Source organism: Emys orbicularis, chromosome 2 (genome assembly GCF_028017835.1).
Source record: "Emys orbicularis isolate rEmyOrb1 chromosome 2, rEmyOrb1.hap1, whole genome shotgun sequence".
In the NCBI taxonomy this organism is placed as follows: domain Eukaryota; kingdom Metazoa; phylum Chordata; order Testudines; family Emydidae; genus Emys; species Emys orbicularis.
This window is the reverse complement of record NC_088684.1, coordinates 175,647,479-175,674,861: the sequence shown is the minus strand read 5'-3', so window position 1 is coordinate 175,674,861 and position 27,383 is coordinate 175,647,479. Positions and strand designations below refer to the sequence as shown.

General features: G+C 40.7%; 1 protein-coding gene across 1 annotated transcript; it reads left to right on the top strand.

Moving 5' to 3' along the window:
* Positions 1-27,383, top strand: SLC39A6 (solute carrier family 39 member 6). Its single transcript, XM_065399246.1, has 10 exons — positions 1-41; positions 2,534-3,259; positions 6,202-6,382; positions 6,644-6,813; positions 13,663-13,875; positions 14,903-14,969; positions 17,639-18,016; positions 24,148-24,228; positions 25,819-26,009; positions 27,231-27,383. Exons 2-10 carry the CDS (start codon positions 2,543-2,545, stop codon positions 27,381-27,383), a joined length of 2,151 nt encoding a protein of 716 aa, XP_065255318.1. The 5' UTR covers positions 1-41; positions 2,534-2,542.

Here is a 27,383-nt window from a genome sequence, read left to right as displayed (position 1 = left end):
GTGACGGGGCCGCGCTGAGGGACGGGCCGCTGCAGGACGAGGTGAATTGTCCCCGCCGGAGCGGTGTGAGGGGAGGCGGGACCGGGCCGGGCCTGCGTGGCCGTGATTCCCCGGGGAGGCCACGTGGGCTGGTGGGGCTGTGCCGGGCTTCTTCGGCTCCCACTGCGGCCGGCCCGCGAGCCTCGGCCCCGAGCCCCAGCCGCTCCCCGCATGCGGGCGGGCGGACGATGTCTGAGCGGGGCGCATGTCGTCCCCCCCCACCCCCCGGCGCGGCGAAGCCCCCCGGAGGCCGCTCTCCTGCCTGGGGACGTGCCCCGGCCCCCAACTCCCTCCGACTGTCCGCGTGGGGGTCTCGGCCCAGCACACTCCCGCTGTACAGAGAGCTGCAGTGTTCTCCGAGCCGCCCCTGAGCTACTCGCCCAGCCCGGGGCCAGATCTGCCTTCGCACTGCCTTAGCGTACTCACTCAGTGATAGGCCCCAAGCCCCGGCGCTGTTGTTTGTCATGTGTGCAATTAATGTGTCGTCTTAATCACACAGCTTTCTAGGGCTGGCTTCATCTCTTTGCAATTTGTTTAATATTCGAAATGGACCAGATGCAGTAGGGGATTGGTCCGGGGCATTGGAGATAATTGGAGGAAAGTTGCATTAGATTGATAAGAAATGGACACTAATTTTGAAGTACAAATCTTAACTGTTTTAAGGTACTGTTGCCCATGTTCAATGGGAAACTTAATTGAGTATTTTGTGTTCAGTGTCCATGGAGCATATGGGGCAACTTCTCCACAATATGAAGTAAACACTTTGTCTATGTTTAAACTAAGATTCTAATATTGCAAATGCTCGTGCAAAGGCTTCAAATAAAGCATCTGAGTAGTCCCATGATGTGTAAAATTAAGCACAAGCTTAAGTGTTTGCAGAATCAGAGTTCAAGGGCCTGAATCTGTGGTTCCTACCTTATGGCATTTCATTATAGTTAGTGGGAATCAGCACAGGAGTAACTGTACATTTAGGTGTAATTATTTGCAATAGCAGGCTTCAAAAATGTGTAGTCTTTGCTGCAACATAATACTGATTTAAAATGTTAGGCAGCATATAAATACTGCATTTGACAATTAAATGTTCCCTTTTGCATAAAACATTACAAATGTTTATAGTAACTTTTTGGTCAAAGGCTCAAAGGCACTTTCAAACTTACATTTGTATATAGTTTCTATATCATTTTATCTCTATCTGCACCTTTGAAGTGAAATGTGGTAATAACCATTTACAAAAAATGGAGATTATTATATCAAAATGAAACTACAGGTATAAGTTAGGCCAACTGTAGGAATGAGTCTTAATTTATGTAGAAAATGAATTCACACTCTAACTCTTATTAGGTATGTCATGACGTCTTAATGATGAGGAGTTCAGGATCTTGCTTTTACATTGCTCTAATACAGTGGTTTTCAAACCATGGGTTGCGACCCAGAACTGGGTTGCGAAATGGAAGGGACTGGGACACCGCTGCTCTAATCAGCACCGCCAACTGGGCCGTTAAAAGTCCTGTCGGTGGTGCTGCCTGGCTAAGGCAGGCTAGTCCCTACCTGTTCCGACACCATGCTGTGCCCCAGAAGTGGCCAGCAGCAGGTCTGGCTCCTAGGCGGGTGGAGGCCCTGCGCGCTGCCCCAGCACCGGCTCCGCAATCGCATTGGCCAGTTCCTGGCCAATGGGAGCTGGGGGGAGGGGGCGGTGCCTGCAGGCAACAACTGTGCAGAGCTGCTTGTGCACTTCTGCCTAGGAGCCGGACCTGCTGCTGGCCGCTTCCAGGGCACAGCATGGTCCGTGGTGCCAGGACAGGCAGGAAGCCTGCCTCTGCACCCCTGCTGTGCCGCTGACCAGGAGCCATCTGAGGTGAGCCTCCCTCCCAAACCCAGAGCCCCTCCCTTCCTGCACCCTAAACCCCTCATCTCTGGCCCCACCCCAGAGCCTGCACCCCCAGACCTGAGCCCCTCCCACACCCCAAGCCCCTACCCCAGCCCAGAGCCCCCTCCCACACCCCTCATTCATGGCCTCCCCCCCAGCCCTGAGCCCCTCATCCCCAGCTCCATTGGGTCGCAGGCACCAACAATTTTCTTCAACTGGGTCGCCAGAAAAAAAGGTTGAAAACCACTGATCTAAAATCTTCAGCAGCACAGTTCCCCCCTACTGCGATGCTGAGTTTGGTCAAACGCTATCTTACAGGGCTGTTCTAAACACAAGTTGCACCAATTTAACTTTAAACCGTTTTTGTTAAACTAGTTGAACTTTTGCGTGATGATTCTCTCTCACTGGTTTATGTTGGTTTAGCTTGCCTCTTGTAAATTTACCAACAAGCTAAACCAATATAAGCCAGGTTTCAACTGATGGATCTGTCCAAGCACAAACTTAAAAATACTCCTCTTGCTATGGCACCTTTTCTGGTAATAATTCAGTTCAGCTAAATTAGCCAATGAGTTGCACTACAGCACATATGTGCTGTCTCAACTTTCTTTTGTCATTCCTTTTTTACAGGAAGCTGCAATGGAGAATGAGCTGCTGATGGCCTTTCTTTTGTCATTTTCCATATTGTTCTGCGAAAGTCACCGTCATGAAGTAGAGCTGGCTACTATTGCACAGACCTCTGAGACATTCATTCTAGATAAGGCAGCTGGTATCAACACTGAATTGGCAACACTTATGCAGAAGCATCACCTTCAGGAACTTTTCCATCGTTATGGGGAGAACAGTACTTTGACTATTGAAGGATTTAGAAAGTTGCTGCAAAACATAGGAATAGATAAAGTGAAAAGGATCACTGTTCGCCACGATCATGATCACCATCTTCATCATAACCATGTTATGCTAAGCAAAAACTTTGAGAGAACAGATTGCCCAAATCATGAATCTGGTGGTGTAAATAAAGATCTTAGTAATGGTCAGGCAAAGGAATTACAAAGAGTAGAAAATGCTGAGCACAAGCAGAACTTGATAAGCAACAAAAACACTATTATGGGAATAACTGCATCTAGCAACATCACTGCTACAGATGGCAATCCTGTATTACAGAATTCAGAAATCAGAGAAGTGAAGCCTGTTGTTCATACAAGTCTAACCAGCCCCAGTGCCATGAATGTTACAGAAAGCAGCAGTGTGAGTTTACTTGTTAATGGAAAAGCTAATGAATCACTTCTTTCCCTAAGGGAATCTGAAAGAGGAAGTTACATGTATTCTAAATTTAAAAACCAAAATACACAAGAGGTGAGACTAGTGTTCTGTACTTTTCTTGGGGGCATATGCCCATTAGAAGTGTGTTAGCATGGTTTGTCTTCCAGAGACATTCATTTAACTTTTAGGAATCTTGATGCAAGTTTTGGTGTTTAAGTAAGTGTGTGTGTGTAAAATCTGAAATATACACAGACATAATTTTGCTATGTAATAATTTTACACTCCAGTAGGAATGTTACATTATCATCCATGTTGTGCCCAGGTACAAGAGGATAGTTGTGCATTCTGGTTTGTACACTGGGTTGTAATATTTGATTTTTATTATTTTTTTCCTTCTGGTTTCTCTCTTTAAGAGAACATTTTAAGACTAGTTAACTTCTGACACAAGTATGTGAAAGATTTTGATGCTTGTTATAGGAAAACAATTAAGTTTTCTTATGGTGTAGAAAAGAGTAGATAAGTTAAAATAAATAAATAAATAAAAACAAATACTTAATACTTTTTGAAAGTTTAACATTTCTATAACCATACATGTTGCTGAACTTATTCCAGGTAGGTTTACATTTTTCTGCTGGAAGTAAAAGGCTAGGACAGAAAGTAATTCATCCTACGTAGAAATCAATGAGAGGCCTTGGAACTTAAGTATGGTTTTTATGCAAGTTTCATTATGTATATTTACTAATCATCTTTGGGTAAATGTAATCTAGTATTAACGTGTATTCTAGAGGTTGGGAGCCCTAAAGTCTGTTCACCACTCTGCAAGTGGCTTACTGCTCTGTGATCAGGCAAATAAGTCTTGCTGTACCTAACTTTTCCCTTTTAAAATGGGGAAAATAATCACCTTTGTAAAACATTCTCATTCTCTGGTGAAAGCTGCTGTCTAAGCATTCTTTACTTCTGTAATTAGAGCTGTTGTAGATACTTGCATCTTTGTCCCTGAAAAATGATCCTCCTCCTCATTTCACTTCCACTTCCTTGCTGCTACCATGTATTTTCAAGTTGGAGCTTGGTTTTGAGACAGTGAAGTTTAGGTGCGATGGACCTGAGGTCAAGACAAGCAGATGATCTGAGGGAATTATGAGGTCTAGGAGGGGCTTGAAGCCTAGAAGGGACATACAGGCACTGAGTTATTCCTGAAACCATTCTGACAATAAAATAAAATTTAGTTGGAAGCCTTAAGTGTAATGAAACTTAACAAAACAGAAAACCTTCAGTGTCTTTAATGCTTTCCCCATGCATTTCAATGCAGACTAAGTTTCTTCCTATCCTAACTTCTCCTGCTTCTTAGGGCAGGTCTACATTACCTAAGTCGATATAACTTGCGTTGCTCAGGGGTGTGAAAAAGCCCTCTTCTCCTCCTCTGCACACCCCCCCCCCCCCAGTGACACAAGTTGTGCGCTGTCCACACTGGCACTACGTCTCCCGCTGACGTAGCTTCTGCTTCTCGCTAAAGTGGAGTAACTATGCTGATGGGAGAGTGCTCTCCCATCGGCATAGCGCGTCTTCACCAGACGCGCTACAGTGGCACAGCTGCATCGGTACCAATGTAGCACTGTAGTGTAAACTTGCCCACATGGTAGTTGTCATTCACTGTCCTCTTATGTAAAATGTAAGGCTTTTTTCCCAAAAAGAAGACTTCTGTTTTTGATTATAGGTCCAATTAATTTTGAAGTATCTGGTTTTTATTAAAGTAGTATGTAAATATTCACCCCACTACTACCTTCCACTGGAACTGTTGCACAGATTATTAAAACCCAATCACAAACATACTTTTTTATTTTTTTAGTGAGTGCTTGATTCTACCTCTTTTCTTAAGAGTTTGGGGAGGTTTTGTAGAGACAAACCGAAATTAAAATAAAATGTCTTTTCTCTTGCTTTTTTAAAAGGGGAAAGGAATGCTCATGGACCTGCTGGCTGGTGTCACTAAATAAAACCACTGTAATGAGAGCTTTTTCTACAGCCAAATCCTTCACCATTAAGGGCCTTAAAAATCAGCAGGGCCTCTTTAAAGTCTATTTACCCCACTGGAGGTAGCTAAGCTAAATAATTCAGGGTGTGTATGTGTGCACGTAATCACAGGTTCTGAATTCAGTATTCAGGCATATTGCATTCTTCACAAGCAGAGGAGAGAAAAGGCTGGCAGCCCTACTAAACAGGAATTACTAGACTTTTATAAAGACTGCAAGTAGTGCAGTACAAAGATAGTTGCAGGAAGAAACGTGTTCAGAACATGGCTTTCGATAGAAATGGTGTGATTGAAAAGATTTATTGTGAGCCTCTCAGAAGAATGACTTCTTCCCCCAGCATGACTTCTGTCTTCCTTCAGTTAAGAATGAGACAGCTCATGCATCCAGTCCAGAGGCTGAGGCTAGCCCAGGGGTCGGCAACGTTTGGCACGCGGCTCGCCAGGGTAAGCACCTTGGCGGGCCAGGCCAGTTTATTTACCTGCTGACACGGCAGGTTCAGCTGATCGCGGCCCCCACTGGCCGCGGTTCACCCTCCCGGGCCAATGGGGGTGGCAGGAAGCCGCGGCCAGCACATCCCTCGCCCGTACTGCTATGCATTGTCCACCTCCCTCAGGCTGTGTGAAACATGTATTGTAGACACAAGAAAGGATAGAACCTTGAGGGAGATTGGATTTCAAAGTCTTCAACGATGGCTGTCGTCTTGGTTAGAGTGTAGTGAATAGAGGCTGCTTCCATCTATGCACAAATTTGAACGGAAACAACAAAAGGTGTGAACTGATAGGTTTAATTATTTTGGTGCGTGTGCATTGACACTTATTTCAGAATAAAACTTGCAAACGTTTATTTAGCTGAAGTCACCTTGTTACCAACCTTGGCTAAAATTGATTTCACTACTTTTGGGAGGTGCTGCTGTATTTTGAACTGGTATTGGACTGCTCTTGCAGTTTTTCTAGGATGTGATAGTACTTCTGTTCTTATTAATCTTAAACATGTTTTTTCTTTCTGCAGTGCTTGAATGTATCAAAACTGATGACGTCTCATGGAATAAGCACACAAGTATTGTTGACTGCTACAGAATTCAGCTATCTTTGTCCAGCAATTATTAACCAGATTGATGGCAAATTCTGCATAATGCATGCAGCTAGTGAAAAGGCTGAAAGCCCTTCAAAAAGCAATTCTTTGCAAATAGGTAGGTTTTAATTTCTTTTTAAATTTAGAATAAATCTTACCAACAATCATTCAAATTTGAAATTTGCTTTTTTTATAGCTAATATAAATATTTAGATTCTAAACTATTATTTTTTTCTTAGATACTTGACTTTTCTATGTGCTGTACAAAGAGTTCTTTCTAGACACCCTTATCCTGGGGATTTTCTTAGTTATTAACATCTAAATCAGTGTTTTGAAGAAAGCAAGCATCATCTGATATATTTTGTATTTCTCTTACCAGCTTGGATTGGTGGTTTTATATCAATCTCCATCATCAGTTTTCTTTCTTTATTGGGTGTTATATTGATACCTCTGATGAATCGTGTATTTTTCAAGTTTCTTCTAAGTTTCCTTGTGTCACTGGCTGTTGGGACTCTGAGCGGAGATGCTTTTTTACATCTCCTTCCACATGTAAGTATTTTTTACTCCTATTAAATCATACATCTTAACTTGAAAAATGATAGTGAAATATGGCTTTATTACTTCATTATCAATGTTAAGTGATTTAGGAAGCCTACTAACACTAGGTTTGACTGTCTACCAAACCTAGTGGTTTATTGACATTAATGAAAACTTGTATTAACCTAATAAGAAAAGGTGATCTACCTCAGGGGTTGGCAACCTTTCAGAAGTGGTGTGCCAAGTCTTCATTTATTCACTGTAATTTAAGGTTTCGTGTGCCAGTAATACATTTGAAGGTTTTTAGAAGGTCTTTCTATAAGTCTGTTATATAACTAAACTGTTGTTGTATGTAAAGTAAATAAGGTTTTTAAAATGTTTAAGAAGCTTAATTTAAAATTAAATTAAAATGCAGATTCTATCAGTTTAGTGTGATCCTTGCCCTTGCTTTTCCTTGCTGAGTTTTCCAATGTCTGGCCCGTATTTGGATACTTTAAGCTGCACACAGACTTCTGAGTGATCAGTTGTTAACTGGCTCTGAGAGGGACAGAGGACAGATTTCATGTGTGAAAATACCTGTACACACAGGTATGTGGATCCAAATGCTGAAAGCATTGCAAACGCAGTTTTTTTTCAAACAGTTAAATTTCACTGGCAGGGATGTCCAGCAGGTCAGAATAGAGGCCCCGTGATCTCTCTCGGCAGCTTCAAGTGCACTCCACAGATCTACAAACTTTGATGCCCACAATTCTGAGCTTTTTAACTGAATGAGCTGCATTTCGAAATCTTCAACACCCATCCACTGAAATAGACAAATCCAAGTCGCTTTCGTTGAACTTCTCAGGTTTAATTAGAAAAGAAAGCATTGGGCCAAATCGCTGGAAATCTTGAAATCTGTCAGAAAATTCTGATTCCAGTTCTTGCATGTACATTCCAATCTCATTGACACTGACAGTGCAACATGTTGATAGCTCTTTTATTTGTTGGAAGTAGCGGAAAGTAGAAGTTTGAATATCCCAAGAAAAAACTGCTAGTTTTACAACAAATACCTTCCAGACTTCATAAAGATCCAGAACCGTTTGCCCTGCACCCTGGAGACAGAGGTTGAGTTCGTTTAGGTGAGCGGTGATGTCGGTTAGAAACATGAGCTTACGCAGCCATTTGTTATCATCTAGTTCGGGGTAGTTTTGTCCTTTTTCCGACAAAAGGGCCTTGATTGCATCAAAACAGTTTACAAAGCGCACCGAAACCTTGCCATGACTTAGCCACCAAATGTTGCTGTGAAGTGGAATGTCATTATAAGCATTATCCATCTCATCTAGCAGTGCTTGAAACTGTGAGTCAAAGCAGATCGAGCAACAAGGAAATTCACAATTTGCACCACTGTATTCATCACATTATTAAGCTCTGAATTAGAAATTTTAGCACACAGGTTTTCTTGATGGATGATGCAGTGAAATTTGACTGTTGGGCAGCCAATTTGATCTTCAAGTAACTTAACAAATCCTTTCTGTTTTCCAACCATGGCAGGAGCATCATCTGTTGTCACACACAATATTTTTCTGATGTCAACTCCTCGTTCTTCAAAATGGTTTACAAAACTTTCCACTATATCTTCCCCCTTTGTTGTGCCATGCAGGGGTTTTAGGCAACAAAATTCCTCTTGGATTTCATCGGAAGCACAATATCTTGCAACAACTGCCAAACGTGGAACGTTGTTTATATCCACGCTCTCATCAACTGCAATGCTAAACACTGCTGTCTTTTAATGCAGTCGTCTGCTTTTCCTTAATATTTTTCTGCCATTTCGCTTATGCATCTCTCAACTGTTCTGGCAGAGACAAGCAGTTCTTTTATTCTAGATATGATCGTATCTTTATTTGGCAAATCATTGACCAAAATCTCTGAACTGCTGAAGAAAAACTTTTTATATATATTCCCCATCTGTAAATGACTTTCCGTTTTTTGCAATGCACTGTACAGTCTTGTAACTTCCTTCTGTAGCTTGATTTTTACTCATGTTTTTAAGAACACGTCTTTGCTTCTCATATCCTGCTACTGCCTTTTTGATTGATTCCATCTTGTCTGCTTCATCAAGAAAGGTTTTCTCATGCTTCGTTTCAAAATGTCGTCGAACACTTGATGTGCGACAAACAACATTTTCGCAACAGAAAGCACAAACAGCACAGTCCTTCTTTTCAATAAATCCAAATGTCTGCCCAAGAAGGCTGAAATGAACGGACATCTAACTTTGCTTTCTTAGGAGCTGCCATTTTGTCAAATGTTCCCCTCAACTCTCAGTGGGGAAAAAAAAAATGGTGACAGAGGGCACGCACAAGGTCAGACACAGACGTGGTCTGATATAAGCAGCAAACCAGGACTTAAAAATATCCAAGCCTGGAACCATTTTTAAGATGGGGGTGCTGAGCTGCACCCCCTCTTGTCCCTGTCTGCACCCCTCAGTGCCCCAGGCTGGGGCCAGTGGGCCACAGCTGGGGGTGGCTGCAAAGCCCCAGGCCAGGAGCAAAGCCCTGGGCCAGCTGCCAGTACCCCAGGCTTGCAGCGGGCTGAGCAGGGCCGGAGGCCTGGACCCCAGCTGGCAAGGGGCTGGCGACTGGAACCCCGGACAGGCAACGGGGTGAGTGGTGCGGGCGGCTGGTAGCCTAGGCCGGCAGCTGAGCGGGGCCGGTGGTAGGGACCCTGCTGGCAAGGGGCCGGCGGCCGGAACCCCAGACCATCAGCGGGCTGAGTGGCTCAGCCTGCTGCCAGTCTGGGGTTCCGTCCACCAGCTCATGCTAGCCGGTGTCCTGGCCCCGCTCAGCCTGCTGCCGGTCTGGGGTTCCATTCACACAGGCAGGCAGCGGGCTGAGCGGGGTTGGCGGCCAGGACCCTGGCTGGCAGCAGAGTGCCACTAAAAATCAGCTCGCGTGCTGCCTTTGGCACGCATGCCGCAGGTTGCCGACCCCTGATCTACTTTCGAATAATCTATGTAAAACTGTAGCTGCTGTTTCTGATCTGACCTAGGGTTCCCTCAATGCATGTAATTGCACCACCATGCGTTGGTTTGCAATGTTCTTGTACGTTACTCAGTCCCTCACACACAAGTTGCCCTTGTAGATCAGTAATTTAGAATCCTTTCTGTATTATTATTTTTTTTTTTTTCCTTTTCATCCTCTTCCCCCACCTCCTGATTTTTTTTGAGAAATAGAAATAGCTCCATTATCTCTTTCCAGTGTCAGGGGAGAGAGATAATTGCAACATTCAAATGCTAACACTGCTTATCCTCTGAATGGAGCATCTGAGAAATGCTGGGAACACAACACTTGGAGAGGACTAGTACCAGGCCACTTACCCCATGTGATGGGGTTGAAGAGACTCAACTTAGGTCAAGAATGAAACTGGACTTAGATCACTATAAAATTCTGCCTCTAGGGAAATCTGAGCCGGACTTACAGTACAGGGACAGTCCAACCCTGTGGTACACGCCATCAGTAAAACTAAGTGTTATCCAGTGAGTTGAAAGCCTTACTTTTTGTATGTGTAGGTTTTTCCTTCAGTTAATTTTATTGTTGAACTGTTTCTTAAATTCTGGAGGCACTTGTCTCTTGGCCTTTGGGGTGCAAGTATCCTAAAAATCCAGCGTGCTTTGTTGCATGTTCTTTACTTACAAACCTTATGGAAGGCTGGCTTTGTGAAAGCAGTATTCTCAATGATGCTTGAACCATACTTTTGCTGCAATTAAGGGGTTGCTAATGTATCTTAACTTGAAAATTTTCAAAAGAAGCAACAAAAGCAGCACTGCTGCTAATTCCTATACACTTCTTCATAAGAACCTCCAATAGCACTCTTCTTGTGTACAAAAGTGCTACTCAATACTAGCCTTCAGGCCTAAATTCAGCAATGCCATAACTGGGACAAAAAGAACAGGAGTACTTGTGGCACCTTAGAGACTAACAAATTTATTAGAGCATAAGCTTTCGTGGGCTACAACCCACTTCTTCGGATGCATATAGAGTGAAACATATATTGAGGAGATATATATACACACCCATACAGAGAGCATGAACAGGTGGGAGTTGTCTTACCAACTCTGAGAGGCCAATTAAGTAAGAGGGAAAAAAAACTTTTGAAGTGATAATCAAGATGGCTCAGTACAGACAGTTTGATAAGAAGCAAGTGTGAAAATACTTACAAGGGGAGATAGATTCAATGTTTGTAATGGCTCAGCCATTCCCAGTCTTTATTTAATCCTGTGTTGATTGTGTCTAGTTTGCATATCAATTCCAGCTCAGCAGTCTCTCGTTGGAGTCTGTTTTTGAAGTTTTTCTGTTTTAAGATAGCCACCCGCAGGTCTGTCATAGAATGGCCAGACAGGTTAAAGTGTTCTCCCACTGGTTTTTGAGTATTATGATTCCTGATGTCAGATTTGTGTCCATTAATTCTTTTGCGTAGAGACTGTCCGCTTTGGCCAATGTACATGGCAGAGGGGCATTGCTGGCACATGATGGCATATATCACATTGGTAGATGTGCAGGTGAACGAGCCCCTGATGGTATGGCTGATGTGATTAGGCCCTATGATGATGTCACTTGAATAGATATGTGGACAGAGTTGGCATCGGGCTTTGTTACAAGGATAGGTTCCTGGGTCAGTGTTTTTGTTCAGTGATGTGTGGTTGCTGGTGAGTATTTGCTTCAGGTTGGGGGGTTGTCTGTAAGCGAGGACAGGTCTGTCTCCCAAGATCTGTGAGAGTGAGGGATCATCTTTCAGGATAGGTTGTAGATCTCTGATGATGCGCTGGAGAGGTTTTAGTTGGGGGCTGAAGGTGACAGCTAGTGGTGTTCTGTTATTTTCTTTGTTGGCCCTGTCTTGTAGGAGGTGACTTCTGGGTACTCGTCTGGCTCTGTCAATCTGTTTTTTCACTTCAGCAGGTGGGTATTGTAGTTTTAAGAATGCTTAATAGAGATCTTATAGGTGCTTGTCTCTATCTGAGGGATTGGAGCAAATGCGGTTATATCTTAGAGCTTGGCTGTAGACAATGGATCGTGTGGTGTGTCCTGGATGGAAGCTGGAGGCATGTAGGTAAGTGTAGCGGTCAGTAGGTTTCCGGTACAGGGTGGTATTTATGTGACCATCGCTTATTAGCACAGTAGTGTCCAGGAAATGGACCGCTTGTGTGGATTGATCTAGGCTGAGGTTGATGGTGGGATGGAAATTATTGAAATCATGGTGGAATTCCTCAAGGGCTTCTTTTCCATGGGTCCAGATGATGAAGATGTCATCAATGTAGCGCAAGTAGAGTAGGGGTGTTAGGGGACGAGAGCTAAGGAAGCGTTGTTCTAAGTCAGCCATAAAAATGTTGGCATACTGTGGGGCCATGCGGGTACCCATAGCAGTGCCGCTGACTTGAAGGTATATATTGTCCCTAAATGTGAAATAGTTGTGGGTGAGGACAAAGTCACAGAGTTCAGCCACCAGGTTTACAACCATTTTCCAACCCACTTAAACTGTTTGTCACTATTGCATTTGATCCAGAGTGTTTTATGGGAGTTGTACCATGCTTATATCAGGTCTGAATCTGGACCTCAGGGGATTTCCTCTTTCATACTGCACAAGAAACTCTACTTTAGGAATGCATTGGGGCTTTTTAGGGGAATGCACCTCTATCTCAAAATTTGACCTAAGGAATTAAATCTGGTCAGATACATAATCTAGAATTTTTATCTCCATCTTTAAAATTTACTACTATACTACTGAGAGTGAAAATTAGGAAACTTACAATTATCAAATTTTTTCCCTTATGATTTTGTCCTGTTCAATAGGTGTTATTTTATTCTCTCTGGATGCCTGCCCTCTCCCCTCCCCCTCCAAAAAACCCAAACAAAATAATGCAAAATAACTTCCACACTCTATTCCCAAAGTAGTCTTGATATGAGTTGACTTGTTTAACTGCTGCCCTAGATCCAGCATACCTGCAACACAATGGGAAAGGGAGTAGTTTGATTTTTTTAGTGCCAATCAATAGTCTTTTTAGAGCACTTTTAATGTAATACCTAGATTTTTGTTTCCCCTGGTATTAAAATTCAATCTCCATAATGGTGCTTCTGTCAGCTGGTTTATTCATTATTCACCTTAACACTAATCTGCCTCAGTTGGGGGATCTTTTTTAGCTAGCAGATTGTTGTTTTAATCCTTTCTGCTCTATTTAACCAGCCATTTATTTATTGTCATAGGCAGTGAACATGGTTTTCTGTTTCAAAACATACATTTAATCAACGTGTATATTAAACAAAATTACTGCTGTTGCCACCTCAAAAATATATTGGCAGCAGAAGTCCTTCTCTCCTGCCCTGAAAGCTGCCCAGCTCTGGTTTTAGTAGCCTTCCAGTGGGGGAGAGTGCCAGAGATGGGGTCCTCTGTTGAGAGTAGGCAAAGGCTTGGGTCATTATTGCGTGGTCCATATTAGAAAAGAATGTTCCTAGCTTCTTTGTCAGCTAAAGACGAGGCAGTAAAAATGGTGGTCTGGGCCACCACTACTAGCTGAAGATTTAGCAAGAGCGTCCTAATGTTGTAAACCATTATAATGAAAGGTGTATATACATACTTGGTAGAGGGTGAAGGCTGGGTCTGCATGTACTCTTGAAATATTTCCCTTTACCCACAAACATTACGGCCATTTAATCAATTTTGAGTTGTTTTCATTTATATTTCTTTCTCACATTAAGAAAGTAATAAGATTAGTCTCAGGAGTCAATAAAAATGAGCCGCAGAGCACATCTTTTTTTTTTTTTTTCTTCTGTTGTATTGAAATTTGTTCTGAATTAGTGGAACTTGAATGTTTTTCTTTTGAATCCCCCTTAGTCTCATGGAAATCATCACCATCACCACGAGAAACCTTTACTTGAACAAAATGAAGATGCCCTGTTCAAGCATCTTGTCTTTCAAAGTGTAGAAGAAACTGCTTATTTGGATTCCACATGGAAGGGACTGACAGCCCTTGGAGGCCTGTATTTCATGTTTCTAGCTGAGCATTTGATCACTTTAATTAAGCAGTTTAAAGACAAGAAGAAAAAGGTAGGGAAATTTACATTTTGAAACCTCATTGCACTATGTAATATTCGTGTCTGTGGATATTAAAATTGTCTTTTGTAGAAAGCGGCTTGTTGATTAGATTTGGTAGCTAATGAGGAATGTGCTCACAACTCAATTTTTGCTTATAAGTCTATAGTAGTATACTTTTGAGTGATCCTAACCATCTTTACTCCTTCAGAGTAGACCTATATTTATATTCCTGCAAAGAAGAACGCTGTTAATTTTCTTACACAAGCAGATAATTCAGTTTGCATCTTTTAATTGTTTATCTTGAAGTTACAGTGAAAGACCTGATCTACAGTGAGTGCCATCTTAAAACAACAACAAAACCCCCCACCATTCTCCTCCTCCTCCCTCCAAAAATCCCAAGCGGTTACTATGCTGGGATTGTTATGGTAGTCCTTACGCTTACATCATTGGTGTTATTCCTATTCTAACTACTGTGGGCGTAAATGTTGATATTTTACAAAATGGTGTCCACTGTAGCAAGCTGCCTAGTGTAAAAATGGGTGAGAAATACTCATGAGGGTGGCAGGATCAGTCTCCATGACTATAGCTAAACTTCTTTGCTCTTTGTAAGGTAACTCTGGGCAAATAGTTCCCAGGCAGAGCAGATGCTTGGTTTTCATCATGTTTAATGAGACATTTCTTTAAAATTTGAGTATGCGTTAAACACTACAACAGGTAAAAAATTGGCATTTTGTTAAGCTTTAGAGGTATTTCAAGTATAAAGTAGAACTATAGTTACTGTGTAGTTCTGTATAAATAATACTTATGCCTGCTCATTGTGACATTTTTTCCCCTCTGTACTCTAACTAATTCTTTGCCTTTTTACTCTGCTTCTGCTGACATTCTAGTACTCTTCCTGATTGTGCATTCTTTGGATATCTCCATGCTGTCCTCTTGATTTTTCATGCTGCATAATTTTATGAATATACTGTGTGTTGCTCATGTATATCCTGAAAAATAAGTAAAATATTTATAACTTCGATTTTTCTTTTGGAGTCAGAAAAAAAATGAAGATGCAGAAACTAAGAAGTTTTCAACAAATGAAGAAAAATTAGATGCAGATTATCGTAAGTCTCAGTAATACTATTGCACAACTGCATCAATCAAAAGGGTAAAGAATCTTTTCTATGCTATTGAAGGCTCATTGATCCTTTCACTTACTGTTGGCTGGATCACTATGTAACTAGGTTAGTTACATCTTTCCTGAAACAAAAACTTGATACACATTGGTATACAGAGGATTGACCTTAAGTAAGTTGATTTTTAACCTTTTTTTTAAAGTTGATAGGAGTTTGAAGTAGTCCATGTGTTTTTTGAATTTTTAAGCTTCTACCCTTGTGATCCAGGATTGAGCACCAGAAATCAAAACTGTTCTCTTTAAGCCCTTCTGTCTACAGAAGTTTAGGATGCTTATGCATCTACCAATTTCTAGTCTAATAGTACCTGTAACTCTATGGAGGAAGGATTTTTAAGAGTCTATGCGTCTCAAGCTTACATATTTCAAATGCCTGAAGACCTGATTTTCAGAAGGGCTGAGCACCCACAATTCTAGGTGAAGTTAATTGGGGAGAGGAAAGCTGCAGGTATTCAGCATTTCTCAAAATCAGACCATTAATGAAAACACCTTAAAAATTTCATGGAACAAGAGTGCCACCAAATGTCCAGATCTTCTGGTACAAGTTTACAATAAAACATTGAGCTTTTTGATTTTTATAGGCTGCTTTTCAGTAATATGTGCTCGGCTACTGAAATATCTACTATGATAAGCACTTGGATTGTAAGGTAGGAGTAAACAGGGCATGTGTGTGATTAACATTAAGTAATCTCATTCTGGGTTTTAAATTATAGTGTGATCAAAATACCTCACTCTCAGCAAGAGTGAGATTAAAGCAATTCTGAGGTGAAAATATCATTACAAAATGTCTTGCATATTAGTGTGGTATTTGTCAAAAATTTGTCCAAGTATAGCAGTGTTCTGTCTGAGAACAAATATACATATCCTTGTGAAAGCCCACTGAAGTTGGTGGATTGAAAGCATAGATGAAGTTGACTTATGCACCTGTGCCTCGCTCCTTTAAACCCTGGATTTCGTGTTCTCCAGTTACCCCATTAGAGACTTCCACTCTCTCCTCTTGATCCTATTGCAAGGCTGAGTCATATACCAAACTGCAGAAAATTGAAAAAAATAAATGGGGATTTGGGTTTATTTCTGTTTCTATGTTCAGGGTTAGAAGGGTTACTTTCACTTTTTTACCACTTTAACTCATTTTTCAGATTCTTGAGCAAAACACCATCTCAGAAGCATTTCTGGGAGTCAAAATGTATGAACTGCTTCACCGAGTAGAACAGTACCAAAATAGTCATAGTTTAAAAAAGGAACTTTGTTCAGTTTGCAGAGACCCCAAGTCACATGGATGTATCTCCTGCAATCATATTATCTGGAGACAGCACTTTTTATCTGTAACTAACAGGAGATGGTGTTTCCGGCATGATAAATTATCTCTGGCTTCTTTTAATTGCATTTTTTTTCTCAGATTTTCTGTCTCTTGTTTTTTAAGCACCTCAAGCATCTAACACTGACCATAACTACCAGAATACTAATATTATCTATTTGATTAGACAGTACCCCAAACTCTCCTGAGAATACATAAAAGCTCATATTTTGGCTCAGTGTTGCATGTCCTGCATGATCCTGTACCCTCAACCAGAACTCTTCTGTATCTGAGATTATCTGCATAGATATCGCAGAGGAATTCAGTTTTACTGATCCCCATTTGTAGTTTTCATGTGGCTATATGGATCATATCTTATTTTGCAGAAACCAGTTCCCATTGGTGCTGAGGTCAATGGGGCTTTTGTTTCAGGATTATATTGCAAATTACATTTTTTTTTTTTTCCCCTTCAAAAGACAGAAAAGAATTGTGCACTTCTTTCAGTGTCACTCACTGCAGGTAAAGAATTTAACTGATGTGCCAGTTAGAGCCAATTCTTAATTTAACTGACCTAGCTTGACATTAAATGTTTAATACAACTTGCTATGTCCTTCTGTATTACATACTTTTCTTCTGTGCATATGTCTGACTATTTTTTGGAAGTTCAGACTTATGGATTTGCATGAGTGATCAATTACATCTATATCATCACAAAAAAGTGCCAGAATTGATCCTTATAATATAACTTCTCTGATTTTGGTGGCTTATAATTCAGCCTAAAATTCATGAAAAGTACACACAATGTGATTTCAGACTTTTAATTTTCAAAACAATTGGTCTACAAGTCAAATTGTGCATGTTTAAAAAGTAAAAACTGTTCACATTTGTGCTTAAGAAAAATAGTTAAACTAGCAAATGATTTAATATGTAATATGGTATAATCTATTGTTGCTATGAAAATAATATATATTATCAGCTGAAAGAAGTTAGATCACCACAGTATAACTTGTGGGGATTTTGTTTTTTGGAAATGAGTCTTTAGAGATGAGTTAGGAGTTAAGACTTTTTTATAATTTTGTAACATTTCTGTAGAATTTCATGGTGAGTTTAGGGAAATTTGAGATGATATTTAAAAGGAAAGTATTGTGGAAAGTCATTCAAAATATTGTCATACTTAGTCACAGTAGAAGATGGTGTCAGCCTCAATTCTGAATTTCCTTGCTTTTCTCTTATTGTAACACAAAAATAATCACATACAATGTTATGTACAGTTATGTAGTCTTATTTATTTTCTTATTTACAAGGGCCTGAAGGTTACCTAGGGTCAGAGTCACAAGATCCATCACACTTCATTTCTCAGCAACCTGTGGTACAAGAAGAAGAAGAAGTCATGATAGCTCATTCCCATCAAGAGGAAGCTGACAATGAATATGTATCCAGGGGGTGTAGAAATAAATGTCATTCACATTTACATGACACTCTTGGACAGTCAGATCATCTGAGTCACCATCATCATGACTACCATCATATTCTGCATCACCATCATACCCAGAACCATCATCCACACAGCCACAGTCAGCGCTACTCTCGCGAAGAGCTGAAGGATGCTGGGATTGCTACTCTAGCCTGGATGGTGATTATGGGTGATGGACTACACAACTTCAGTGATGGCTTAGCAATTGGTAAGTGTTTATACAATTCTTTTTGCCTTCTCATGTAATAACAGCAAGGTAAAATTGTTTCTCTGCTGCCACTTAACTTCTAGTGAGAGGATATCAGATAAGAGCCTTGCCTTAATAAATTAGCCAGTGATCTGCTAGTGGGTTTTGAATTGATCAGTCAAGGTTACAGATTGGAAACCTCGTTAGCTAGTACCAAACAGTAAACCATAACTGATTTGCTGCAACTGAGAAAGGTATAAGGATAATGACCAGATAACAGAAAAGACATTTCTTAAAGAAACAGACGATGGGGAGTTATAAATATTGCTTTAATTATTTTACACCCAAAAGATCAGACCAAGATTTTCAAAACTAGGAGCCTAAAGATAGGCACCTAAATGCATGATTTAGGTACTTAAGTAGTTGGCCTCACATTTCAAAAGTGCTGAGCACCCAGCAGCACCCACTGATTTCAGGCTTGATATTAATTCTCCCTATGCTGTGTTCATAAAGATAGGTGATCCCATGTCCTCACTCCTATAGCCTGTCTATAGTAGTCTCCAGTTTTCATTTTAATCAGGTCATCGGCTTTCATATTTTTCCTCAAGCTTCATTGACATTCACCAAGATCAGGATTCATACTTTAAATGTCCAGAGTCCCTAAGGCAGGAGTTCCTAAACTTTTTGACTGAATGTTTTAGTGTATATCCTGTGACTTTTTTTAAAACCATAGCTTGTCTAAAAGTATAACAATATCTCCCCTTCCTGCATGGTTTGTTCATGTCCCTATTCCTTCTCTCATGCATGTTCTATTCTTTCCGTTCTGTCATACTGGAATGCTATAGCTTCCTTGGAAAGATTTAATGAGCTAGTCACAAAAACCATATATGCAACACTGCATTTTGGACATTAGACAAGTGAAGTCAGGTTGGCTGTCCCCTACCTTTCTCTAGCAACATGGATAATGAGAATTTTGGATGTAAAGTAAGATGGTGATGGGGGGGGGGGGGGGGAAATGTTTTTTAAATGAGTAATCAACACCAACAAGTCAAGATCATTGAAGACTAACAGTTTTCTAGATGCGCTTATTGCTCTACAGATGTTGGATTCATTTTTAATGTTGGGTCGTTTGCAACAATGCACTGTAGTCAGTTCAAGGGCAGTAGCTTTACTGTAAATCACATTGCAGAGCTGAATTCCTTTTTCTTGTTTGCCTGAGGAAGGGTTACAATAAGTGATAGTGTATAAGTATTTCTTTGGACTTCAGAATAATTTTTCAGTGATGTGGACAAACACACATTCTGTATCCAATTCATAATATAATATGACAGAGAGCTTCTGATTTAACATTTTTTTAAAATAAAAATTTGACCATTGAATCTAAATTTTCCAGTTTATTAGTAGTGAAAACGTGGTAGGAAAAATAAGAGGATTTGCATGTAATAAAAGCCAAGAAGAATCAGTTATCCTAAGTATATGTGTGAGACATTTGGGAAAGGATGGATTTGATGGACATGAAGTAAAATACAAGGGAAGGCTAATACAGTCTGTAACAAATGAGACCAGCCAATTTAATAAGGTCTCATTAACTGATTCATCTAGACTACTAGAAAGATGGATTTTTCCATTTGATCTGTCTAAAATTTCATATTAAGGGACAGCCCAACCTGCCAATCTTATGGGGAGGGAAAATCCAGGAATCTTTTTCCTAATGGTTCCAGGTATGAATGAAAAAAATATTTATTTTTGGTTGCGGGAAAATATTAGGCTGAAATAAACCTTCTCATTTGCAGTAAATGAGTTCTTCTCAGATTCATAATGATTCCTTACTATATTCCAGCATGTATTTATTTGGTTTTCTTGGACCTGTTTTATTTATTGGAATAGGATAGGACTCAAAGGTACTAAGGTATACTAGAATTCTGGTAGTATTGTTACAACATTAAACATAATAAAGGGACAAGTTCCTGCCACCGTAAACAGAAGAGGGTTTTTTTTTTATGGTGATGTGCTCTTAATAAATGGTTAAAATGTAGAACATCTTAAAATTATAGATAAACCTTTATTGTAACAAGCACCCTTATTTTTTTTTTTTTTTAGTCTTTCAAAGGAAAATCCCTTTAGACTATATTAAATGTCCATGTTTTAGGGAGACTATTTTAGGTAGTAGCTCCTTGAGTTGAAGTCTAATCTCTTTTTATTCAAGAAGCAAAAAGACAAACATACATGAAGGCAAAGAAGAAAACAGTGAAAGATAGGAAAATGCTGCTTCTGTCTCACTAAAGCTTGTAGTTTTAGTTGCTGGGTAATCACAGGCACATCACATAGTATACAGTCTTATTAGCCAATTAGGAACCTGGCAAAGTCATTCGGGCTAGAGAAGGCAAAAAGAAAGAAGCCTACAATTGGAGGAATGAGGTGATGGGAAGGGAGGGAAACTTACCCTATGGAGGCTATAATAGTAGGACTCCTAAGTTTACGTTCTAGGAGTTGCTGAGGACACAACCATAGCGACAGTGATATCTTCTACCTCTCTTCTCATCTCCTAATCAGGACATCTTTCAGGATTAGGAATAGAGGCCCAATTTATCATCACTCTTTCCCATTGGGTGGTAATACCCATGAGGTGAAGCTTGTTAGCTCTCCCTGTCGTATGGACACTCATTGTCCAACATTCTCTCTCACCGCAAGTTTAAGCTCATTACAGAGTGATAACTTTAGCATGTCATAATCAAAAAGTCAAGCAGGGTGGCTACTCATTAGGGGTTTATGTAGCTACGCCCCAGCAATAATGCCAGAGTTGTCAGCTGCTCTATAGACGTTACATGACAAAGCCCTGGCTGGGATGATTTAGTTGGGGTTGGTCCTGCTTTGAGCAGGGGGTTGGACTAGATGACCCTCTTCCAACCCTGTCCTCTGATTCTTCTATGTGACTGATGGACTGTATGGTGCAGTGCCTCCTGCTGCCAGTGGGATTTCTGGTTGAAACATCTCCAGTCCCACCCTGTAGAATGCCATATGCTTCCATAGACTGCAGGCAGCAGGAGGGGAGACAGAGCAGGAAATACAGGCTTCTGTGCAGCTAACTCAAGTTTGTCTGACAGAGGAAGAGTGTAGCTCACAACTGTCAGCTTAATGTTCCATCAGTTCACTTTTTAACAACTTAACAAGATGGTAAATGAGCCAGTGAAGTCCGGAAACTGCTCTCTCACTCCTACACAGCTATTTCTGCTCCTGTTTCTCCAGGGCCAGTAACGAGGGAAGCTTCTGAGCTTGAGTTGCTTTTGAGCCTCCTGGTAATGTGTGTCTGGTCAGAGGCAGAAGGGGCCTGTAGTGCTATGTGGGAGAGGGTTCAGGCTTGAGGGGATGGTTTTGAGCTGTGAAGAGGTGAGGTGGCATGTGGATATTCCTGAGTTGTTGGTGGTTCAGGTGTGGGGACTGATGAGGGTCTGGGGAGGTCCTCAGCGGGGTGGGGGGGAAGAAGAAGAATTGGGCTGGGTTTGAAGGGTTGAGTGTGGGGTGGGGAGGGAATCAGTTGATGAATGAGGGTGTGGGTGAATGCTGCAAAGAGAGTTGGGGAAGAGTAGATTAAAAACTAGAATGCAGGGGAAGAGTCTAAAGGTAGGGAGTATAGTAAAGGGATGACAGAGGGATCCCCTCCTTATTCTAGACAAGAAAGTGTCCTAATCTGAAAAGGGAATGGGTGCCCTCTTTTTTGTCCTGCTCACTTCTCCACTAGCCATCCACTCTCCCCCATATCTCCTATCAAAATGCTTCCTTGAGGTGACAACCTGAATTCTTCCAGTTTTCCACTTTGAAAAACATGATCACCCTGGCAGGAGAAGGCAGTGGGTATCTGGGCCACAGGCAATTTGCTACCACCAGCCCTCCACCCTCCACCCCCCCACACTTATTTTCAGCACCAGTCACCACTGCAATAAAAACGAATCTCCATCAGTTCCATGTATGAACACGTTGTCCCATCTTAACATCTTGGTTTGTTAGAGAGACAATATAGGTGAAGTAATATCTTTTATTGGACCAACTTCTGTTTGTGAGAGACAAGCTTTCGAGCTTACACAGAGCTGCTCTTCAGGTCTGGGAAAGGTCTTCGTTTGTTGTTAATAGAATTATACAGCCTTACCAGAAGTCTTGAAAATCCCTAATCAGATTTTAGGACCTGGTATCTGCCTTTTCAGCTCCATTCATATGTACATTCATAAATTTTATATAACAGAGTTATGGGTCAATATTACCTTCGTGTTATTTTTCATTCACTTAAGACTTTAATAAACCATGGTACAGGCCTTGACAAAAGACATTATGCAAATAGTTTTGAATACATCCCAGGCTTCTACTTCAAAAATTGATAAAATACACTCTATATAAACCACTTCTTGAAAGTAGCAGTAGATGAACCACAAAACGTTAAGCTAAGACGCCAAAGAATTTGAATTCTTAGATACATTTATTTGAGCCTTTGATCCGGAAAGAGCTTTCTTGTGATATTTCAAGTATTTCTTGATACCCAGCAGGGTTGACACAACCACAAGAACAACCTCTCACCCTGTTTCAGTGCTAGATTTATTCAGGACAAAATTTTGTGAAATTGAGCAATATATACTCCCGGGTGAATTCTGCGCCACTATGCGTGCGCAGAATTCATGTCCCCCGGAGATTTCTTTGCCTCCCTGCAGAAAAATGGTAAATCACCACAGGGCTGGGGACACTCCAGCTAGTGGCTCCTACCCTGAGCCAGGATTAGCTGCTAGTCCCGGCTGAGCTGGAGGCAGGAGAGGATGGGACTTCCTCTTCCCCTGCAAGGAATGGCTGGGGCTGTGTCAGACCCACTCCCAGAAACCTCCCCTAGATTGAGGAAGCTCAGCATCCTTTCCTGCTTCCTGCTCCTATCACTCCTCAGCTGTGGGGGGAGAGGTCACTGTAAGGGGAGCTGCTCCCCCATTTCCCCAACCCGTGTGCATCTGGACCTCCCATACCCAGACACCCCTGCCAAGCCTCACCTGCTACAACCACAACCCGACTAGCCCTCCATACCCAAACCCCACCCCATTGAACCTCAAACAGTGCATCTGGAGCCTGCTGCGCCCAGACCCCCACCCCACTGAACTCCTTGCACTCAACCCCCCCATACCTCCCACATCCAGACTCCCACCCCACCAAGTCCCACTCACCCAGCACTCAGACCCCCCCTGCTGAGACCCTGACACCCAGACTCCTCTCCTGAGCCCCAATCACTTTCACCTGGAAGCCCCGGCAGAGTCCCATTGCCCCTGCACCTGGAACCTCCCCTTCCCAACAAGACTTTGTGCATCCAGATCCTCCCACACCTAGACCCCCCCCCCCCCCAGTGAGCTGCCTGCACCCAGATTGTCCCACGCAGAATCCTCTCACCCAACACCTGGATCCCCCCACACTGAGCCCCTCCACACTTGGATCCTGCCTGGTTGAGTCTGCCTGCCCCATACCTGGTGCAGAGGGGCAGGGTCCCAGGGGTTTCTGGGGCAGGCCCAGGCCTTGTGCTGTGTGGGGTGGGGGGCGGGGAGGCTGCAGGGTGGTCTCCCACCTTCATGCAGCCAGTGGTTTGTGCTCCCCACTGCCATGCTGGAACCTCTGCATTTACAGATTGACAACTAAAACTTGCAGAATTTTAAAATACTGTGCATAGAATTTTTAACTTTTTTGGCGCAGAATTCTTAATTTTTTTGGCAGAGAATGCCCTCAGGAGTAAATATAGAACTGGCTAGTAAAAATCATGCTTTTAATCTACAGTGGCTTGAGTAAAGTGTAGGGTGAAGTTGGTTGATGAAGCATCAATCCCCTGCTTTTCTTGTTTTGGTATTTGAGAAAGACCAATGTTAGGTTTTTTGCTTTTTAAGAAAAAGTGCTATAGGAGATGGGCTTGAAACAGAAATTACAAGGTTAAATTATTTTGTTATACAGGTTTGACTAGATGATGATTGTCCCTTCTGGCTTTAAAATCTGACGCACAGACACGCACACAGTTTCACTTTTCTTTGGAGTTCGGCTGTTTGGCCATTTCTGACCTAATCGGATATGAACACATGCAGCAGTGTTTCCAAGCTTGATTTCTTAAACTGTAACATTTTGGTTTTTTTTTTGTCTTCTCACAGGTGCAGCCTTTACTGAAGGTTTATCTAGTGGATTAAGTACTTCTGTGGCTGTATTTTGTCATGAATTACCCCATGAGTTAGGTAAGACAGCACAATATTTTAGTAAATGATAGCTTGCTATGAATTTGGGAGACATAAAAGGATAATGCTTTATTTTACCAGTGCTTTATTGCATAGCAAACATTTTTCTGAAGTCTTAGGAGGAAATAAAATTTCTAACCAGGATCAGAAGTATTCACTCAGTTTATAGCTGTTTGTAAACAGATTATAAAATTCATGAATGGATTTACTATTTAGAATTATTTGCAAATCTCAGAAGTTAAGTTTTGTTGATCAGATCACTCAGTTTGCAAATATTCAACATGTGCTATGTTTAATTACGTGGGATTATTTCTGTTCCTTCATTTGTGTGATTTATGTGTAAATTGTGAATCTTTCAACTGAATATGCAATTTGAAATCTGCTTCTGTCAAATATCTATCTGCTTAACTTGATTTTTTAAATCAAAATTCACTTTCAAAGTTTGAACAAATATTGGTGGATTGCTTTTTCCACTATTATTCAGCTCTAGCTCAGATCTTGCCAAAGATTCCCATACAAAGTCTAACTTGGGGATATTGTTTGGAAATCTGCATCTTGAGTCTTTCTAGTCAGATTGGATTAATCTGTGCATGTCTTCCACATAAGAATTTACATATTACTAGGTTATAGGTTTGGGGCCTGGTATCTGTCACAGAGAAGTCATTGGGAATTGGATTGGGCACTTAATCTTTTTTATCTCAATAGAATGAAGCTTGTCTTGTTTACTGAATTAACAGAGGCTGCCCATTGCTTAGAATGTTTCTGTGGATGATTTTAAAAAGGAATCTCATCAAGTCTGTCTTGGCTGGAAATTTGCCTTGACATAGGATTTTACAGGTTGTGGTATAAAATGGTGGGATTACATAGAGATTAGCCGGGGAGTCACATCCCCCCAGAGAGAAATGGTTTGCAAACATACATGTGTGTAATAGGTAAACACTTTAAACCATGGCAATTTCCTTGACAGTGAGTTTGGAGTGGCATAGGGATATTTCCCTACTCTTCTCCATTTCAAATTAGCATTGCTGTTGATCATTCTAGTGAAACTGAGATACATAAAGGTCACTTTTATAGAAATTAGTAAAGAAATTCTTAAGCAATGACTGGGTTAGAGTATAAAGTATTTAGAAAAGTCACTGGATAAGTGGCAGAACCATGATGAGAACACATCACATAGTAATTTTTTTTCAAAATTCATTAAACCCAGTTTGTGGGAAAACTACTTTTATACAGTGTTCACTGATGTTGAATACTGCAGAATACTTTGGTTAAAATGATATACATTATTAAATCAAATAAGTCCGACAGTATGCATTTTCCAGAATACTAAAAATGTGATCTTGTGCAAGCCTAAATTTTCATACTATAGATTGTGGCTATGAAGCAGTTTTCATGTGTTCACTCATTGACTGACTTATTTCCCCATAAATGAACAACTTATTTTGTGGATGAAAACTTTTGAAGAAAGCCAATAATGGGCACTAAAATAGTTAAATATATTCATTCTAATTGGTGAAAATAAATGTTACTGCACATGTTATAATCGTTACATGAGCGGGTGAAAGATGCTTTATTTTTTTTCTGCTATAGGAGATTTTGCTGTACTTCTAAAAGCTGGCATGACTGTCAAACAAGCTGTTCTTTATAATGCTCTGTCAGCTATGCTAGCATATCTTGGAATGGCAACTGGGATTCTTATTGGTCACTATGCTGACAATGTTTCAATGTGGATATTTGCACTTACTGCTGGCTTGTTCATGTATGTGGCTCTTGTTGATATGGTAAGTATGTGACTAGAACTACTTGCTGTTTACATAACTGAGATTCAGAACAATACCAAAATAGGTTTGTCGTAAAATAGGAAGTGGGTTTCTTTCCTCTAAGAAAATATTGACCCCATGTATTACATATTTCTTAACCTAAAGACTGACACCATTTAATTTGTTCTTAAGGAAGCTTTTCAACACAATTATGGAACACAAACAAGTAAATAGACTAAGTTTTATTGTGAGTGGTGTAATGTGTTGGAAGTTCCTATTCAAATAATTGAAATTTTATGTCAAATTGGAATATTACTAGAATTTTTTTCAGCCTAATAAAGCAAAATTCTCTGGGAATGCACATAAACACATTGTAAAAAGTCTTTAGGCACCTGAATGTTGTTGTTTTATTGAGTAAAATTGTTCAGGTTCTGGATTTGTTCTATGTAAAAGATGTTGGTGGAATGGAACATTAAAGGATGATGGTCTCTGGTAATAAGTACTGAGGCAAAAACATTTTAAAAAAATTAATAGTGAGGGGAGGCAGAGATGTTTATTTTCAGTGAGACATTCCCCCTATGTCAGCCTGTTCTTTCAATTACTTTTTAATACCAGTTTATTAGTGATGAAAATGCTGTGGCTGGTGTATTGGATAATGGTGCAATGGCCTGGTTGTACACTATTGGCATGATCCTGAGACGTGCTGTACACTTGCAATAAATCTTCAGCACTTCTCTGGATTAAACCAATACAGTACTACAACACAGGAAATTATTCTAATGGATAAAAATAACGTACAAACTTGTTCTTGTTTCCAGTTTCTAGAACTATACTGCTTATGAAAATCAGATTCTATTATTTATAATTTGTAAATAAGTCAACTATGCACCAATAATATAATTAGAAGACATGAATTTCATTTGGTATAATTCCTGAAAATAAATGGTGCTGATTAGACCTGTGCTACATCACCACTTTCCAAGTTATGATAAGCGGTTTGGAGGCAGATTCTGATATCCTTACTCATGAGGACTAGGAATTTACTCCACAAGTGGTGTCACTGAAGTCAGTGGGACTACTCAAAGAGTAAGATACTATTCCACAAGAATGAAGCTGACAGGAGTAAGATACTACTCCACATGAGTGAGGGTTACAGAATCTGGCCCTTCATGGAACAAGTCAGAATAGTATCAGTCATTTATTTTGAAGATGTTAATATATTTATATTTTTTATTTATTTAGGTGCCTGAAATGCTGCACAATGATGCTAGTGATCATGGATGTAGCCGTTGGGGATATTTCCTGTTACAGAATGCTGGAATCCTGTTAGGTTTTGGGATTATGCTGCTTATCTCTGTGTTTGAACATAAAATTGTGTTCAGCATAAACCTATAA